Source organism: Syngnathus typhle, linkage group LG4 (genome assembly GCF_033458585.1).
Source record: "Syngnathus typhle isolate RoL2023-S1 ecotype Sweden linkage group LG4, RoL_Styp_1.0, whole genome shotgun sequence".
NCBI classification, from domain to species: Eukaryota; Metazoa; Chordata; class Actinopteri; order Syngnathiformes; family Syngnathidae; genus Syngnathus; species Syngnathus typhle.
Genome location: NC_083741.1, coordinates 8,656,559 through 8,675,071, shown reverse-complemented (window position 1 = coordinate 8,675,071; position 18,513 = coordinate 8,656,559). Strand labels below are relative to the sequence as shown.

At 40.7% G+C, this 18,513-nt stretch overlaps 2 protein-coding genes across 2 annotated transcripts; both read right to left on the bottom strand.

The window, feature by feature from the left end:
• Positions 1-710: 710 nt before the first annotated feature.
• On the bottom strand, positions 711-7,105 carry aph1b (APH1B gamma secretase subunit). The gene is made up of 6 exons (XM_061276112.1): positions 6,810-7,105; positions 4,763-4,933; positions 3,741-3,814; positions 3,247-3,369; positions 2,154-2,281; positions 711-1,918 (listed from the first exon to the last, which is right to left on the bottom strand). The coding sequence occupies exons 1-6, from the start codon at positions 6,920-6,922 to the stop codon at positions 1,751-1,753; spliced, it is 777 nt and encodes a 258-aa protein (XP_061132096.1). The 5' UTR covers positions 6,923-7,105; the 3' UTR covers positions 711-1,750.
• A 7,021-nt stretch (positions 7,106-14,126) lies between these two features.
• LOC133152487 (troponin I, fast skeletal muscle-like) lies at positions 14,127-16,452 on the bottom strand. The gene is made up of 6 exons (XM_061276113.1): positions 16,344-16,452; positions 16,227-16,263; positions 15,662-15,790; positions 14,804-14,893; positions 14,512-14,688; positions 14,127-14,401 (listed from the first exon to the last, which is right to left on the bottom strand). Exons 1-6 carry the CDS (start codon positions 16,349-16,351, stop codon positions 14,315-14,317), a joined length of 528 nt encoding a protein of 175 aa, XP_061132097.1. The 5' UTR covers positions 16,352-16,452; the 3' UTR covers positions 14,127-14,314.
• Between the last annotated feature and the right edge of the window lie 2,061 nt (positions 16,453-18,513).

Here is an 18,513-nt window from a genome sequence, read left to right as displayed (position 1 = left end):
CGAACAACCATTCACGCACGCGCACGCACACGCACACGCACACACACACACACACACACACACACACACACACACACGCACACACACACATACACACACACACACTTTAGGCAATCTGGAGTGCTCAATTGGCCTAACATGCATGTTTTGGGATGTGGGAGGAAACTGGTGTGCCCAGAGAAAACTCAGGTAGGCACAGGGAGAACATGCAAACTCCACACAGGGCAAACGTCACCAATAAATGATGCACTCGTATCTTCTGCAAATGCTTCAATCACTGTGAATGATTCACATCGTAATACATTACACTGATCAATACGATCGATATTAAGTACCGTTATATGACATATGACATGATATATGATATGGTATGACATTACAGTATATTGTACCTCTTACGAACGTTATATGTTCCGCGATCGTGTTTGTAAGTTGAAACAGTTCTAAGTAGAAGCAACATTTCCCATAGGAATCAATGTAAAAGCAAATAATGCGTGCCAGACTATGTTCAATGGAACATTAATGTACGGCGAATGCTCCCAAGTGTGAATCTGAGATTAAATATACATATCATAAAATCTTGCAACCTATACAGTACACAAGCATAGGACCCAAAATTAAATATAAAAAATATAAGTTACAGTAAAGCACTTGTCTTTTCTACAATATTAAAACAGACACAAACTAAAATAAGTTAAAACCATGCAACATTTCAAAATGGAGTACAACAAATTTATTTGAGACAATTCCAGTGCAAACAAATGACACTTCTCTCCTGCATCTTACCGGTTCTAATACAATTACCGTTGTGAACCATTCAGACTTGTATGTGAATTTTGCTTTGTTTTCCTTTCTTAACAAAACAAAGATTGGCACACATATCTAAAGATCTGGTCCAGAAAGATTAAGCAGAACTTGCATAGCAATGAAAAAAACAAAAGATTCCTGCATAATTACCTAAATTACTAAAATATAAGACAATGCAGTGCTTATCAACAAATGCAACTTATAATAAAGGCAACAAAGAAACAACATTCAGAAATTTACAAAGCTTTCGCATCAAACTTTGTTTTTACTGATCTCAAAGTGTTTGAAGCGAGCTGTTGAATAAATCTTGTCAATTGAACACGAGATCAAAACAGTTTGAACGACCCAAAAATATACAACATTCATCTCATAAAGTCCATTGCCTTATGTATGTTCTCCAACATTTACTCAAGGGTAATGATGTTGATTACATATTATGTTTTTAATTAATCATAATCCTTTGAAAAACATGACCCATTACTAAAACGAAAACCTTCCTGAGTGTTCAAACTCATGACAATATGACTACGTGCTTGTAATCTTGGAGCAAAGCTCATGAAAATCAACAGAGACTTCCTGTAACATTTCAACAAATTAAAAGTATGGGCTCTATTCAGTAAAAGAGTATATTTTTTTAGAATATTATTTTGGTAAGACTTTATAATAATGTCACCTTATAAAGTATTAACAGCGCTAATCATGAATCATTTGTAAAATATTTTTATATTTATTCCGGTTGTGATCAGCATTTGTGATCATTTGAATTCTAATCGAAATGCATGGCTCCTTGTAAACGCAGCTTCTTTTTTAAACTAAAAAGTACCCTTAGGTTCAAATTCAAAATTCAGATTAACAGAGAACCACTGCTCTCTTATGGTGTTCAGCGTGCATGCGAGTGTGGGATTTTGGATGGAGACTCTTGCAAGCTCCCTGGAGTAGTGCGTTATCTGGCCCGGTGGTTGGAAAGCAGGAAATCTTTATCTTTGCAGGTCAGGCAAAGTTTGAGGTTCCTGAGGGACCCGCCGGCAGAGTAAAAGGCCCACGTGCCCATTAGGAACAAGATAATGTAGGTGGGAATCAGGCTGGCAACATACTCCGGGTTCTGGAAGGTCTGTTGAAGGAGAGGTAGATACATTCAAGTCAGTGGTATGGGGTAGCATGCAACTTCATTAGGTAGGAGGAGTAATAAAAAAATTAATTAAAATTTGGGAGCTGAACTTTGGACTCGTTTGTGCAGAAATTGAACTTTCCCAACACTGCTGATAGCAACGCAGCCACATCATATGCAGGCTTCTGCCTTCCCAAAACGAGCCCCCCAACCCCACTTTCACTTCGCAAACACTCACCAGACAGGAAACGACCAGGTGGCTGATGACAACAGCAGCAACCGCCCACCATTGCTGTTTCTCACAGGAATCAAAGAAGACCACGCCCCAGAACATGTGGAGGAGGATAATGGCCATCGTCATGAATGCTAGGATGGGGAAAAAATAGAAGGAAAAGTTTCAGTAGAGTGGAACATGATTTGCATGCATTTCACTTGCTCCACATCATTCATAGTTTACCATAAACTTTACCTCAGTCTGCCATACTTCCAGATTCAGCCCTCTATGGCAAAAATATGTCAAGGGGCCTCACTAACTAAAGTCGTCCACCCGCGCACCTTGTTTTATGTATTTTGCATTCAGCCCTAGGTCTTAAATTACAAGATATGGCTAAAGAGAAAGCAGTTAAGTTTTAAGCCAGGTTGAGATGGGCTCATCTTTTAAAATGGGGTTTGTCAAAATGTGACAAGATCTGCAAGAAAAGGGAGCACTGTGCTTGGATCGAAAACTGGCCACATGGAAGCGGGATAAAGACAAAAGTGCAAGAAAAGGGGGATATTCCACTGCAATCAGTGGCAGCACAATACTGATTAGGTTTACATGAAACAATATTTGGGTTGGAAAAGAGGTGACGCGGTGGATTTAAAAACCCGAACAAAGGCAAATTTTGGGTTGTTCACAGAAAACCTGAATACTTCAAGTTTTAAATGGATTATTGCTCTTCCACATCTTCAACATGGATCAGAGCCAGATGACGTGTCTCAACCATCTGGTTAGGATGCCTCCTGGAGAGGTCTTCCAGACGCGTCTCACTGGGAGGATACCACAGGGACCACCCAGGACACGCTGAAGAGACCATGTCTCCCGGAAAAGCAGGACGAATTGACTTAGGGGGAGTCCGAACTTTCTTCTTAAAGCTGACTCTCGGATGAACGGACGGACTGCTTATGGCAACCATTATTCAAGTAATAAAGTACATATTTTACTCCAACTGTCATGGAAAAGATAATTCAGTTTCATTTGATTCCTTGACCGCAAAGATGAGCACTTTCAGACCATAACAGAAGATATAGGCCCCTCAAGTACAATCGTGCACTTGAGAATGAAGCGGTACCTGAAGACAGGAAGTAGTGCTGCGAGTCTCCATGGATCCCAATAGTTCCTGGGCCAACCGAATCAGCCAGAATGTTCACCACAGAAAATGCGCCACTCATGAATCCAAAACCAAGGCCAGACACTAAAACAGATCACAAGAAGAAGCATCTAAGACTGGAACTATACTACACCTCTGACATGGTGAATTTGTATGTACACTGTTCCCTCACGTTTTGCGGGTGATACATTACAAATATTTATAGACACTATGCAGTCTATAACAAAATATTTTAGCTGATCAAACATGTGGTTGTACAATTAAGTTTAATTTAAGTTAATTAGAATTTAAAAAAAAAAATTAAATGCAAGGGATAAAAAATACATTTGCAAAGTTTTAAATGCAAAATACGGTTAAGATGATTGTAGTACATTAGCTTTTTTTTAATTAGCTTTGAGGACAATAGGAGGGTTACCCCTTTAAAATAAAAATTCTTGTTAGTTTGGGACGTGTACCATAAGCCAGTTGTCGTATGGAGATGGGCATCGTTTCCTCCTGACTGAGGGCGAGGAGCCCTTCATTTGCTTTCCTGCAGACAAATGCACAGATGTCATAAAACATCGTAAATAATTATGAACAGAGTATATGTGGCTCAAAGGCGATATGTGGTGTGCAAATGAGCCTTTGCCAGACAAGAAAGAAAGTAGAAATGTGGAAAAGAATGCTCTGTCACAGCAGATTTTTTAAAAAACGTGCTTTTTTTTGCCATCACTGGCAGCTTTCTGTGGCACTGTGGTATTATGCTACGTTCAGATCAAAAGCAAGGGGAGCATTTCTGTTATTATGATTTCATATGTAGTCAACATAGTTGGCACAGTGTGGAAGCATGCAGGGTGGCATACGTTTGGAGCGCAGTTTGAGCCATGGCTCAACGTGGGTGCACCTAAACGTTTTACTTTACCCACACATTCCAAACGCCCCTTTTGTTTTCTTTTGTATTTCAACCATACAGGAAGTGCGCCTTCTGCTGGCCATATGTGGTGTTGCAAACATCCAACTTATTCCTATGTGGCGAACATCTTTTGACCTCAACCTTTAGACCAAATGGCCTGACATTATGAACCAACATCGACTCGTATTTTCAGGACCCCTGAAAACGCTGAACGAGCTTTCATGGCTGTACAACCCTTTGGTCACCCAGAATGAACGTCAAAATGGACCTTTTAATCAGTTCAGTCAATTCTCTGCCCCGACTGGCTGAGGGGTTACCGTTAGAGTGTGTAATTATGTTATTTTTAAAGTGTTCTACTCATTTCATGTTAAGTGTGAATGTAGCATTATAAAAAAATACAGACAAGCTAAAGAAAAAGGAAAACACACATGGAACTGACATCTAAGAAGCACAATCTGAAGTTTGGCATGGATGCAGATTAACATCTGAAGTTGTGTAGTTTTTTTTCCAGAAATATACAAGAATTCCTAAATAACATTTTTTTTATTTTTTTTATTACAATTGGCTTGAGATGATCGAGCTTACTTGAGCAACTTGTAGTAAGCGAAGCGGAAGGTCTCCTGCAGGAGAACGGAGAGCACCACCCCAAAAATGAGGAGGCCTTTCTGCTGGACCGCACTCTCCTTATTACTTATTTGAACGGAGATGAACCAAACCAGAGAGGACAGCAGGAGAGAAACAAGCCAGAAAAACGCTCTGGGGGGGAATAAACACAAGTTAGTTTCAAAAAAGGTCCCAAGTGCCTGCAAAATTATTTTTCCCCTGTCAATACAATTCACTCTACTCAATGGAGATCAACTGATTTTGTGAACCCGTGAACTCAAAACTTTAAAGGAGACATCTCATGGTAAGTTGACTTTTTAAGTCAGAATTCTAAATCTGAGAAGAAAAATTTTTTAGAATACTATAACCCGTCCACCCTTTTTTTCTTGACTGGCCCTAATCCTCTTCCGTACTCTTTGCATTTAAAGCAGGGGTCCTCAAACTTTTTCCTGTGAGGGCCACATAACCTTTCCCTTCTCTGATGGCGGGCCGGTGTCAGTTTGTAACAGAAAAAGTGTGACGATCGTAGGGGAGCTTAAAATTTTTATTGTTTTACAGAAAGCCACCCATAACCAAATAACGGTTATTTAATAACCCTTTCCAGGTTCTTTACAGAAAAAAAGTCAGGAAACAAATAATAACACTATTAATGAAATAAATAATAACTAAATAACCCTCTCTGAGTTCTTCACAGAAAAAACAGGAAATAAATAATAACTAAATAACTCTCTCTGGGTTCTTCATAGAAAAAAAAACATGGAACATTAACTTTCTGTTGTGCCATGCACAATCTTAACAGATAAAAGTTCAGCTCAGTTGTCAGAGCAGAACCTCTCTGACACATATGAGCAGTCTCTTAAAGTTCTTGTGTTGATTCCTTATAATCCTTTTGTAGGTTCCAGTAGGCTTGTAGACACCGCTGTCTTTTTTGTTAAAGTTTGATAGTGCGTCATAGTCTGGGGTAAAATTTGTTGTGGCAATTCTTAGGCGAGATCCGAGGTGTTGGTCCGTTTACCTCGATCTTTGAGGGTAGATGTTGACGTTCATGTGGCTGAACGTCACGTCGCGTACGTCGAGCCAAATTGGCCACTCTCTTTTAAACGCTCGGCACTGTGTTCACCTTGCTTTTCCTTGGGCGACATTTTAACGGAAGGATTCCAGGGGAAGGTTTGTGGGTGGCTTTAGCGCAAAACTGCATCTGAAAGCTCAGCGCGCAAATTACAAGAATGCTGTCGTCACAGCCCACGCTCTAAATTCGGGACTGATACAAATAGAGCGCGAGTGCACCATGTCCGTACACGCACTTGTGAGTGTGCACCGAGCTTTCTGACACGGCTTCCGGTAGTAAATGCGCAGGCGAGCGCTTCCCCATCTACTGGGGAAACGCAGTCATTGCAGGCAAAATGAGCAAAAAAAAAAAAAAAAAGTTTAATAATACAATTTGTTCAGGGTTGGCGGGCCGGATTAAACGGTCCGGTGGGCCGTATCCGGCCCGCGGGCCGTAGTTTGGTGACCCCTGATTTAAAGAGACCGCACCAAAACAGCTCGCTCTGAGCCGCACCTCAGAACAAGTAGAAAAGTGTGTGATCGTATCAAAATGAGGAATTCAGGCAATAGCATGGCTTTTCCACATTATGTAGACCACAACTGAAAGAGTAAAACGTAAAACATTAGAATTTATTACCGTGATACTTGGGCTTTGATGGGTAAAATGGGTTTTGTGTACAGAGCAGCAGTAAAAAAGGAATTGCAAAGAAAACACCAAGTCGAAGTGAGTTACTGTGTGCACAACAATAATAATTAAAAAAAAAAAAAAAAAAAAGAAATATACAATTTGACACGATGAGCAACTCATTCAAGATAAGTGAACAGTTACCGAAGGTGTTCGGGAAAGCTAATGGCCCGTTCGGCTACAATGCTAGCTACACAGCGATTCCCGTTTATCGATCTAAACATGACTAAATTAACGTTACGGTCCTTACAACGACACATATACGCTAAAGGTCCCACAGGGAAGGGTGCGACTCACCCTGCTATGAGAAAGATGACCCTCAGAGGCTCCTGGGCGATGGTAAACAGGAACAGTGAAACGGCAGGGCCGAACGCAATGAAGGTACAACCAAAAAACACTGCCGCTGTCATGTTTGATGTTTCTTGGTTAGATAGGTATTGTTGCGTTTGTCCGTCGTCGAGCAAGATGTGGACCAACAGTTGGTTCTTTATTTGCAATATCTTCGGTTGTTTTACGGCAGTCGGTACACAATACACTTCAGCCGATGTAACAACAACGTCATACTTCCGGTCATAAGGCCTGTGTCAAAATCAAGGCCCGGGGGCCACATCTGGCCCGCCACATCATTTTATGTGGCCCGCAAGACCGACTTTGTTTCATTACTAAATTTACAAATTCTCTTCACTTTTAAAAACATATATGAATAAGAGTATTTACAGATTGAATGACATGATAAATTATATAAATTAAAAGGAGTATTTACACATTGATTGACATGATTAGTTATATAACTTAATAGGAATATATACACATTGATTGACATGATAAATTATATAAATTAATGGGGATATTTACTCATTGATTGTGTTAAGTATTATTGTTTATGTCCGCCCTTAGACTCACTGTGTGTATTAAGGTACCAATTCTGTTTACCTTTATGTTTGTTATATACGGTAATGACGTCACTACATTGATGCTACCGGGAAAGAAAGTCCTGTGACAACGGACATGCGGATTGTTGTGTGGAATTGACTGACGGAGAAGTTGTTGCGTTTACCGCCAGTGTGTTTGTAAAATAAATAAGCTGTGTTTTCAACTGAGAAAGGAATCACGCATCGTCCTACTTTTCTCCACCACGCAGAGACCGGAAAAGTCACCGCTGCACACCATTTATTTGGTGAAGAAAAAGGAACACCCCTCTTTTTCACTTTACAGGTTATGGGCCCAGGGAAGGTTTGGACATGAGCTAACGTTAGCATCGGTAAGAAGACCGGAAAAAGTTATCGCGAAGTATATACGTGAAACTTGTGTCAAGCTAACAAGAAAGCTATCCGTGTACCAACCACCTGGAAATAAGTGGACGTGTTTAGATTCCCGGAAGAAGTGAAACGTGAGTGGCGATATTTGCATGTGGTAAATGCTAAAGAAGCCAACAACCTAGCTTAGCAAGTGAAAAGTATTTTAGCAAGCTAGAGTGAACGTGGCGCGTCAACAACAACAAGAAGAAAAATGGCAAGCACAACAGCAGGAATCATTGCAGCACAGATGTTATTCGACGGTTCAGAAGATAAATATGAACTATGGGAAACAAGATTCCTGGGACACTTGCACATCCGTAAGTTAAAAAGGACCATTTTGAATGAGCCAGCAACCGACACCAGTGAAGAGGAATTAGCCCAAGACGTAGCTAAAAATGCTGACTGTTATGCAGAGCTGATAAGGCTGTTAGACGACAAAAGCTTATCACTTATCAGACATGATGCAGCTGATGATGGCAGGAAAGCCTTGAAAATGCTCAGAGAACATTATTCAGGAAAAAGCAAGCCAAGAATCATAAACTTGTATACCTCGTTGACCAGACTGAACATGACAGGTAACGAGAGTGTAACAGACTATATGATAAGGGCAGAAAACCTGATTACTGCTCTGAGAGATGCAGGTGAGACTATGAGTGATGGATTGACCATAGCAATGGTGTTAAATGGCCTACCTGATTCCTTCAAGCCACTAGCCGTACATGTAACACAAAATGAAGATACAGTTACATTTACCGATTTCAAGAGAAGGCTACGGATTTATGAAGAAAGTGAGAGGATGAAACTAATAGAGTCTGCAGATAATGTGATGAAAACTTGTGTGAAGCCAAGCCGAGGCTCCACTAAAAAGCACATCAGCAACAGAAACGGTGAATATTCTGCTGACCTGACATGCTACAGATGTGGAACAAAAGGGCACAAGTCAAGAGGATGTACCAGAAAAGTTTGGTGCAGTTACTGCAACAGCAACACGCATCAAGAGTCCATATGCAGGAAAAAGAGGACTCAAGATGGAGCGAGACAAATCGCAGAGGGAGAGACTGGTAACCAAGATCACCTTTTCAAAGCCGAGCACATGAAAAAGAAGAGACTGTCAGATAACGTGAAGATGAAAGGCATCATGGTGGACGGGGGAGCTACATCTCACATTGTGAATGACATCCAGACGTTCACCAGCTTCGATGAGTCATTCAAGCCTGAGTCTCATTCAGTGGAACTAGCCGACGGGACCAAGTGCAGTGGAATAGCACAACGCAGAGGAACAGCGGTGATCTACCTACGTGACGATGCCGGGCGCCAGCAGACAGCGCAGCTGAGAGAGGCGTTGTACATGCCCTCATATCCTCACAACATCTTTTCGGTGGCAAGAGCAACAAATGGAGGAGCGACTATCACCTTCAAGAAAGGAGACAGTCACATAGTTACCAAAGACGGCAGCAGGTTTGACATCCATGAGAGTGGTAACTTGTTTTATCTGCCAACCATTGAAAAGAATGTTATTGATAAATGTAAACAATGTGTGAGTCATGATGTGCAAACTTGGCACGAGATTTTTGGACATTGTAACTACGATGATGTACAAAGATTACAAGGTGTAGTGAAAGGTATGGAGATAAAAGGCAGTGCAGTAAAACCCGCATTCTGTGAGGTATGCACACAGGGAAAATTCACCCAGACAAGGAACAGAGAGCCAGATAGTAAAGCTAAAAAGCCTTTAGAACTAGTGCACACTGACCTAGCGGGTCCCATGCGGACACCAAGCATAGAAGGGCACAGATATGCACAGTCTTTCACCGATGACTACTCAGGGACCATATTGGTGTATTTTCTTATGTCTAAAGCAGATACAGTACAGGCTACAGAGCGGTTCTTAGCAGACATAGCACCTTATGGGGAAGTAAAACGTATCCGTTCAGATAACGGGACTGAGTTCACAAGTCGAGACTTCCAGACATTGTTGAGGATAAATAGGATTAAACACGAGACGTCTGCACCATATTCTCCCCACCAAAACGGTACAGCAGAAAGAGGGTGGAGAACACTGTATGATATGGGCAGGTGTTTTCTCATAGAGAGTAAGCTACCAGATACGCTGTGGAACTACGCTATTCAAACAGCAGCTTACGTGAGAAACAGATGTTACAATAGACGTACAAAGAAAACGCCATACGAACTGTTAAACGGCAGGGAACCAAATGTATCCAAACTACAAAAATTTGGATCCGTATGTTTTGCTTACAAACAAGAGAAAGGCAAACTAGAGTCAAGGTGCGAGCAGGGTGTGTTCGTAGGTTATGACAAAAACAGCCCAGCTTACCTGGTGTATTATCCAGATACAGAGAAGGTTCAGAAGCATAGATTGGTGAAATTCACCCAAGCAGCCAAAGAGAAGGAAACACAAACACCTGAGTCACATACAGGATGTAATGACATAGAGGTACATCCCAGGGTCAACAAGGATGAAAATGTTGATGATGAATGTGTGTATGTGCCAGATGATTGTACCCAAAGTGATGTTTCCAGAGCTCTACCTGACATGACTGAACGTACACCACGGGGTAGAGCTGCTGAGACTGAGATTAGAAGGAACCCACCGAGAAACAGGAGACTTCCAAGCCACCTACAGGAGTTTGAGACCGAGGACACTGTTGACAAACTGATAACATGCGTGGACTTTTGTTACAAAGCCGTATGCGACATTCCTCAAACCTACCAGGACGCCATAGTGTCATCCAAGTCAAAGCAGTGGAAAAATGCAATGGACGAGGAGATGAGATCGCTGGAGGAAAACAAGACCTTCACCCTCACCCAGTTGCCACCGGGTAAACAGGCAGTGGGTGGTAGGTGGGTCTATGCACTCAAGAGTGACATTGATGGATCAGACAAGTACAAGGCAAGATTTGTGGCAAAAGGCTACAGTCAGAGACAAGGGACTGACTATGAGGAAACATTCTCACCTACAGCCGACATGACAAGTGTGCGAATAATGATGCAAAAAGCGGCGCAAGAAGATCTTATTCTACACCAGATGGACGTTAAGACAGCTTATTTGCATGCACCAATTGACTGTGAGATATATCTGGAGCAGCCACAAGGTTATGAAAAAGAGTCTGAAAATGGTGGAAAAATGGTATGTAAATTGCACAAGTCTCTTTATGGTTTGAAACAATCAGGCAGGAACTGGAATGTGATGTTACATACATATCTGAGTGAAAATGGTTTTGAACAGAACCCAGCAGACCACTGTGTGTACACGAGAGAAAAAGATAATGAGAAGGTTATTTTGCTAGTATGGGTGGATGATCTCATAATAGCAGCTAGTAGCGAGAATGTACTGAACAGTGTAAAAGGGATGCTTGCAGACAGGTTTAAAATGAAAGACCTTGGTAAGTTAAACCATTTTTTAGGGATAGACTTTAACCAGACAGAGGGCCAGGTAAAAATGTCACAGAAGAGATATGTAAACAAGATACTGGACAGATTCGAAATGCATAATTGCAGGCCCAGAGAGACTCCTTGTGAGCCAAAGCTTGAGTATTCAGAGCATGCTCAGAAAATGAAAGACTCAAGGAAATATAGGGAAGCTGTGGGAAGTTTAATTTACCTGTCCACATGCACTCGACCAGATCTAAGTTATGTGGTCAGTAAACTATCCCAGCACTTTGCTGATCCAACAGAGGAACACTGGAGCACAGTTAAACATGTGTTCAGATATCTCAAAAACACCACAGAACAGGAGTTACTTTTTAAAAGAAGTGAGACACTAGGTCTAAGAGTGTACTGTGATGCGGATTGGGCATCAGATGTAACAGACAGGCATAGTACAACAGGATTTTGTGTAAACATGAGTGAGAGGAGCGCTCTCATCTCTTGGAAAACAAGAAAACAATCAACTGTGGCTTTGTCTACATGCGAAGCAGAGTACATGTCCTTAGCATCAGCTATACAGGAATGTATCTACTTAGAACAGCTGCTGAGAGGCATAGACAAATACGAGTATGCACAAACTAAAGTGTACGAAGACAATCAAGGTACTATTGCACTAGCCAGAAACCCAGTAAGCAGGCAAAGATGCAAACATATAGATATAAAGTACCACTTCATCAGAGAACATGTAAAAAGTGGGAAGATAATCTTAGAGTACTGTCCTACTGAGCAAATGGTTGCTGACGTGTTAACTAAACCAGCTACTAAACTTAAACTAAGAAGGTTTGCTCAGGACATGTTTGGTACTTAAATGTGCATAGTGTATTTGTGTTATTGTTTTATTTGGCCCAAAGAGGCAAACTGTGTTATTGTTTTGTTTTTCTAGATAACACAGTGAGTTAAGTGCGAGTGGGTGTGTTAAGTATTATTGTTTATGTCCGCCCTTAGACTCACTGTGTGTATTAAGGTACCAATTCTGTTTACCTTTATGTTTGTTATATACGGTAATGACGTCACTACATTGATGCTACCGGGAAAGAAAGTCCTGTGACAACGGACATGCGGATTGTTGTGTGGAATTGACTGACGGAGAAGTTGTTGCGTTTACCGCCAGTGTGTTTGTAAAATAAATAAGCTGTGTTTTCAACTGAGAAAGGAATCACGCATCGTCCTACTTTTCTCCACCACGCAGAGACCGGAAAAGTCACCGCTGCACACCATTTATTTGGTGAAGAAAAAGGAACACCCCTCTTTTTCACTTTACAGATTGACATGATTGATTGACAAGATGGATGGATGGATGGATGGATGGATGGATGGATGGATGGATGGATGGATGGATGGATGGATGGATGGATGGATGGATGGATGGATAGATGGATGGATGGATGGATGGATGGATGGATGGATATGAAAAATATGAAAGTATAAAAAGTATAGGTTCGTATAAACTAATATAAATATGTACACATTGTTGTTGCTCTTTCTTCAATATGAAGCCTAGTTTGTTTGTGTGACGCAGTGATGTGTGTGACATTGGCAAGTGTGCCAAATGTGAGTGGGAAAGAAACCTCGAGAAGGTGTGTAAATAGTTCCGGAATAAAAAGTGGCTAGGAAGAGCCCTAAAAGGAAAGTGTCCTACTCTTTCTTCAAGTCACTCAGTACAACGGTATCTTGCGAAGCAGAATAAGGAGAAATAGCCCCTGGCCGCTGAATTCATTATAAAGAACTTTTATGTTGATGATGGCATTACAAGTGTTGAATCTGTTGACGCAGCCATTAAACTGGTGAAGGAAGCCCAAGCTCGGTGTGCCAAAGGACAACTCGGTCTCCACAAATTCATCTCCAATGATCGAGCAGTTCTAGAATCAATCTGTGAGAGTTAAAGAGCCAAGGGAGTGAAAGACATAGAGATTAGCCATGAAGAGCTACCAGTTCAGACAGTTCTTGGAGTTAGATGGAATGTAGAAATGGACACTTTCTTCTTCAAGGTCATACCCGAAGAGAAACCATGGACACGACGTGCAATTCTCTCAATTGTAGCCTCGATGTATGACCTTTTGGGTTTTTTAGCCCCATCTATACTCTCAGGCATTAGGTTCTTCAGAAAATATGTCGGAAAGGCATCAGCTGGGATGAGCCACTTCCAGATGAGTTAAAGCCAAGGTAGGAGTGCTGGGTTAGTGACCTTAAGAGCCTAGAAAAGATTTAAATCAAAAGATGCTCCTCACAACGAATGGAAGCTTGCAAGGGTGGTAGACGTGTGTGAGGATGCAGATGGAGTTGTTCGCAAAGCAACTGTGCAGATAGGTGATCGAAGATTAGGCAGAAGAGGTGAACGTCCTAACAAGTCATCTATTTCAATGTCGATGTTAAAACTTGGCTCGCAGTTTCCGAATGTTATACGTGATGGGTGTTGTAAAAATTTGCTTTAACGATTGAGGTGCAAAAACAAAAAAGGTTGATAATAATTATTAGTTGAATATCATTATAGATTATTTGTAATAATGATAATAATGTTGACGATGTAATGGCAATAATAAAAATCCATCCATTTCCCATACCACTTGTCACTACAGGGGTCGTGGGTATGGCGGATCCTATAATGATAATAATAATTGTTAATTCATTTATTTGGTCATTTTGTTTGTTTGTTTGTTTGTTTGTTTGTTTGTTTGTTTGTTTGTTTGTTTGTTTGTTTGTTTGACCTCCCCAGCGGGAATCTCTGGCGCTAATCCCAAAGCCATACTGATGAGCGACTGCCTCACCATGTTTATGTAAATTTGCCTTGTGTCAATTCCAAATACATAAAAACACATGATAAAATGTTGTTTAAGACTCAATGGAACAGTTGATACTACAAAACAGTAAGTATTGCATTTTTTTCCTTTTATTTCACCAGGTTAGTCTCGATTGTTGTTTTTGTCCATCTTGGATCATCATTTTCCTGACATATTTCCTTGAATGTGTGATCTACACAACAATGTGAATAATGTGGTTACATATAAAACACTTATGTCACACATGTCAACACTAAAATAATTCTAAAAGCTCTCTGGTTCAGGCCTCTGTCTCAAACATTTTCTTTCTGCCATCCATCCCGGATTTGTCCTCGATTTTCTTTCTCCAGTCACCAGTCTGTTTCTCCTGAGTGAAACATATGCAATCAGCGAATATGTTCTAAAATATAACAGTCTGAGTGAAGTAGATGAATTAGATTGGTGGAAAAAGAAGACACGTGTATGTGATTTACCAACCTCATCCTTTGCCTCCTTCTTGACTTGCTTTAGGTTGCCCCTCAGGTCCATGGACACTTTGTGTTTGGACCCCAGCAGGGCCGCTAACATGGCGTCAGCTGACATCCGAACCTTCTTCAGGGCTGGCTTCCTAAACTTTCCATTGAAATCTTGAATCATTAACTTCAGGTCGTTGATCTGATAGGGAAGGGTAATGTAACTTTTAGATTTCAATAAAAAAAACAACAACAACAATGCAACAGATTCTTTGTAATTATTGATGGAGAACCAAAAGATGCATATGTAGGCGTACCTCCTTTTCAGACTTCTTCACTTTCATATCCATGTCGTACCTTTCATCATCTACCAGATCGATCTGCTTGTGAAGTTTCCGACAGAGCTCCTGCCAATGTGTAATACAGATAATGAGAAATTTGAAAAGAATGGGTGGGTTGCATCTGTCTGCTGAGAGTACAGTATTTAGTCCAATTATACCAGTGCTCCCTCAACTTTTCCATCATCACATATTCATTTAAAGTGATTTGAACTTGGACTGGGCGGCTCGGTGGCTCTCTGGTTAGCACGTCCACTTCACAGTTCGGAGGGTGCGGGTTCCTGTGTGGAGTTTGCATGTTCTCCCCGTGCCCGTTTTTCTGGGCACTCCGGTTTCCTCCCACATCCCAAAAACATGCTTAGTAGCAGGCCAATTGAGCACTCCAAATTGCCCCTAGGTGCGAGTGCGGATGGATGGATGGATGGATGGATGGATGGATGGATGGATGGATGGATGGATGGATGGATGGATGGATGGATGGATGGATGGATGGATGGATGGATGGATGAATGGATGGATGGATGGATGGATGGATGGATGGATGGATGGATGGATGGATGGATGGATGAATGGATGGATGGATGGATGGATGAACTTGGACAAAAAATTAAACCAGGAGAAAATGAAGTCTTCTTTGCACTGGCTGTGTGAGCTCGTACGTGTGATTGTTCTGGTCCAAGTCAGGTCAAATAGTTATCAACACAATGGCAATACAAGCCAGGGATAAGATAAGGAAGGGTTAAGGTGAACCTCAGAAGCTGGTTTGGTTCACAGTAGATAGGTAAGGGCTCGTTTTGTGTGTTTGTGAATTGGACACCTGTTGGTTGTAAAGTTTACCTGCAACTCCTGCATGCAGCCAGGGAGGGCGAGAACTGGGCAATTCTCCTCCATATATATGGTCTTTTCCTCTTGGGCCTGTTTAGCTGCCTCGTCCACCATTGTCTGACCAATCTGCAACAGCAAGCTCTGAGCACAAGGATCAGCTGACAGTTCAGAACCACGGAGAATTGCATTTGGACAAAATTATGTATCACAAAATTTCATGAAATACATTTACTATACAATGCCCTACTAAGAAAGGATTGGAAAATGTAAAATTGGAAAATGACAAGACAAATTGACTGTCGTCTGAATGCTAATTTTGGATAATTGTTGCAGATGTGAATAACTAAGGCTGATATATGTCTTTGTTTATTTCCTTGTGAAAGCCCCAAATTGCAAAGTCCTTCTATATAGTAAGGATGATTGGAATGATTCATGTTTTAAAGTTAACATAATGTTCAATTCTGAGTAGATGGTGTAAAGGCTCTTGATTTCTTTTTAAAGTTTTGATGTGTTGTTTGTATCATTTTCAGCGCTCCATAAAACCGCAAAATGATTCAAAATGACCATTGTACTTCACCTTGAGGTAATTCCTTCGGCTTAATGTCATCTTTTTCCTTCATAAAGAAATACAGAAGATTCCAGTGAGTTTTGTGGATTAACAATTAAGAAGGAAAGAGTTGAAATGAGGACTTACTCTGCCATTTTGACACCGCAGCAGCTGATTCCTCTGTGGCCTGCAGGAAAGAAGTGAGATGAATAGGAATGCTCCTGTCTTTATAATGGGTGTGCGCGTGTGTGCGTGTGCGCGCTTGTATGCACGCAATAGACCAGTTGTCTTCAGAAGCTGTGGGTAGAATGTGGGATTTAAGAGCTGACAGTTGCAGCTGAGCAACAAATGTTCCAGGAATTCTCTTCTAGAAGCATCCCTCAACAGTATGTTGTGTTTTTATTTTCATTTAATCTGTAACCTGTAGCATTCCATTGGGGCTTAAAATGAAATATTTTCCCCACACTAAATCTAGGATTTGTTGCCTTTGATTAAATCTGAGGCAGGGTTAAGATCTTAAACTGTACATAGATTTAGGACTACAACAATTAAGTAGGCTTTATTAGTATTTTTTTCACTTCAGTAAAGTGTACCTTGGATATAAACTCCAGTGCACTGATATACGTATCTTTTCACTATCGAAAAAAAAATTCCAACACCAGAGTAAGAAGTCTCAATTCATGAAGAATTCGTCATCTAAGTCAGCATCAGTTAATTGTCACTCAAAAAATATATATACGAGAAAACATGGAATGTAAGAACACTTTTAAAGAGGTTATGTTAAAACTATTGAACATAATATTATCCATATAAGATTAAGCAAAACAATTCCGAGAGGTTTGTTTGGTAAATTATTCATAGGTGAACCCCCCTCCCCCACCCCTTTCAATGATTCCCCACTTGCAATGAACATAGATTAGTAGGATGAGCAGCACAAGGGTGCTAAAGGATAATTCCCATGAATCTGTTTTGTCATTTGTTGAGAGTGCAGCTTCATGTGCAAAAGGTTTTAGTTCAAATCCAGATTAGAGGACTAGGAAAACAGTAAAGTCTTGCTTTGAAGGAAAGGTTTCTAAATTCTCGAGGGTGAGGTTGGGTAGACCCAGAGCCAATCGTCAGGGGGAAAAAAAACTCACATTTGTTCATGCATGTTTTTGAAATATGGGAGAGAGCCATTGTATCTAGATAAAGCCCACCAAGAGATTATACAAAGGAACCAAGATTCATACACAGAACAACTTGACTGGGAAGCGGATTAACAAACCGCAAGCTTCATTTTAACGTAGCTTTGCATTCGATTTATCTGATACTTATTGTGTAGGTTGTCTATTGGGCCCCCGTCATTGGGAGATTTATTCAATTACTGAAGGATCTGAACAGCATGATACATCTTTGAAATATGTAAGTTGTAAATAACTGCGAGAAGAGGGCGGATTAGTATGGCTGCCGAAGAGCCAGAAAAAGTCTCACGGCAGCTGTCAGCTCTAAATTTAGGAGGATTTATGGTCCTCCCTGTTTCCCAATCACCAGCTCCAACGCCAAGGTAGGTGGGTGTTAAACTTTGCCCACATAAAAACAAAAGTAAAGTTGTAAAGTAAGAATTATATTTGTCCATACGTACTCTATCCTGCCACAGACAACTAAAGAAAAAATGCCAGTCGTTAAAACCTTGTAAAAATGAATTTATTTTGAAATCCTGACAGAATTAAGAAACACTGCAAACTATAAGCATAATGACAGTGTCAATCAAAACTCTGTAACGGTAAATGAGGAGAACATGTTAAACTGTTTTGTAACTCATTAGGTATTGTGTGTAGTGCTTAATTTTCATTTATTTACACCACATCATGGTTGCATTTATCGGCATTGGTAATCACCAAAATGTCCATCCAAAAATTCCAAACACGCACGCACACACACGCACACACACACACACACACACACACACACACACACACACACACACACACACACACACACACACACACACACACACACACACACACACACACACACACCCCAGGACTATATATCAATGTAATATTTTTCTTTAAAATGTGAAATGTAATTTTTAGTGAAACATGACATTAGAAACAATCTTGATTCAAGATCTTGAAAGCGACAGCTACTTCTTGGGTAGGCTATTGAGCAATGCAAAGAACAACCCATTGCATCCACACTTTAAATTATTAATGATACTCATTGATGTGAAGACACATATTTTCTCGCAATAAGAAACACTTCAATATAAACAGTAAGTAATCTTTTTTTTTTTTCTTCAATAAACGCCTGTCGACATTTTCAAATGATCACTCCT

Bases quoted from the DNA above. Each gene is read 5' to 3' on its own strand.
- aph1b (XM_061276112.1), bottom strand. From the start codon at position 6,922: ATGACAGCGGCAGTGTTTTTTGGTTGTACCTTCATTGCGTTCGGCCCT. The intron at 3,370-3,740 runs GTACACGTCCCA...GATCTGTTTTAG, and splicing joins CATACGACAACTGGCTTATG to TGTCTGGCCTTGGTTTTGGA. The intron at 2,282-3,246 runs GTACCGCTTCAT...TCCCCATCCTAG, and splicing joins GCACTACTTCCTGTCTTCAG to CATTCATGACGATGGCCATT.
- LOC133152487 (XM_061276113.1), bottom strand. The intron at 15,791-16,226 runs GTGAAGTACAAT...CCTTGTGCTCAG, and splicing joins GCCGAAGGAATTACCTCAAG to AGCTTGCTGTTGCAGATTGG. The intron at 14,689-14,803 runs GTACGCCTACAT...CTTCCCTATCAG, and splicing joins TGAAGAAGTCTGAAAAGGAG to ATCAACGACCTGAAGTTAAT.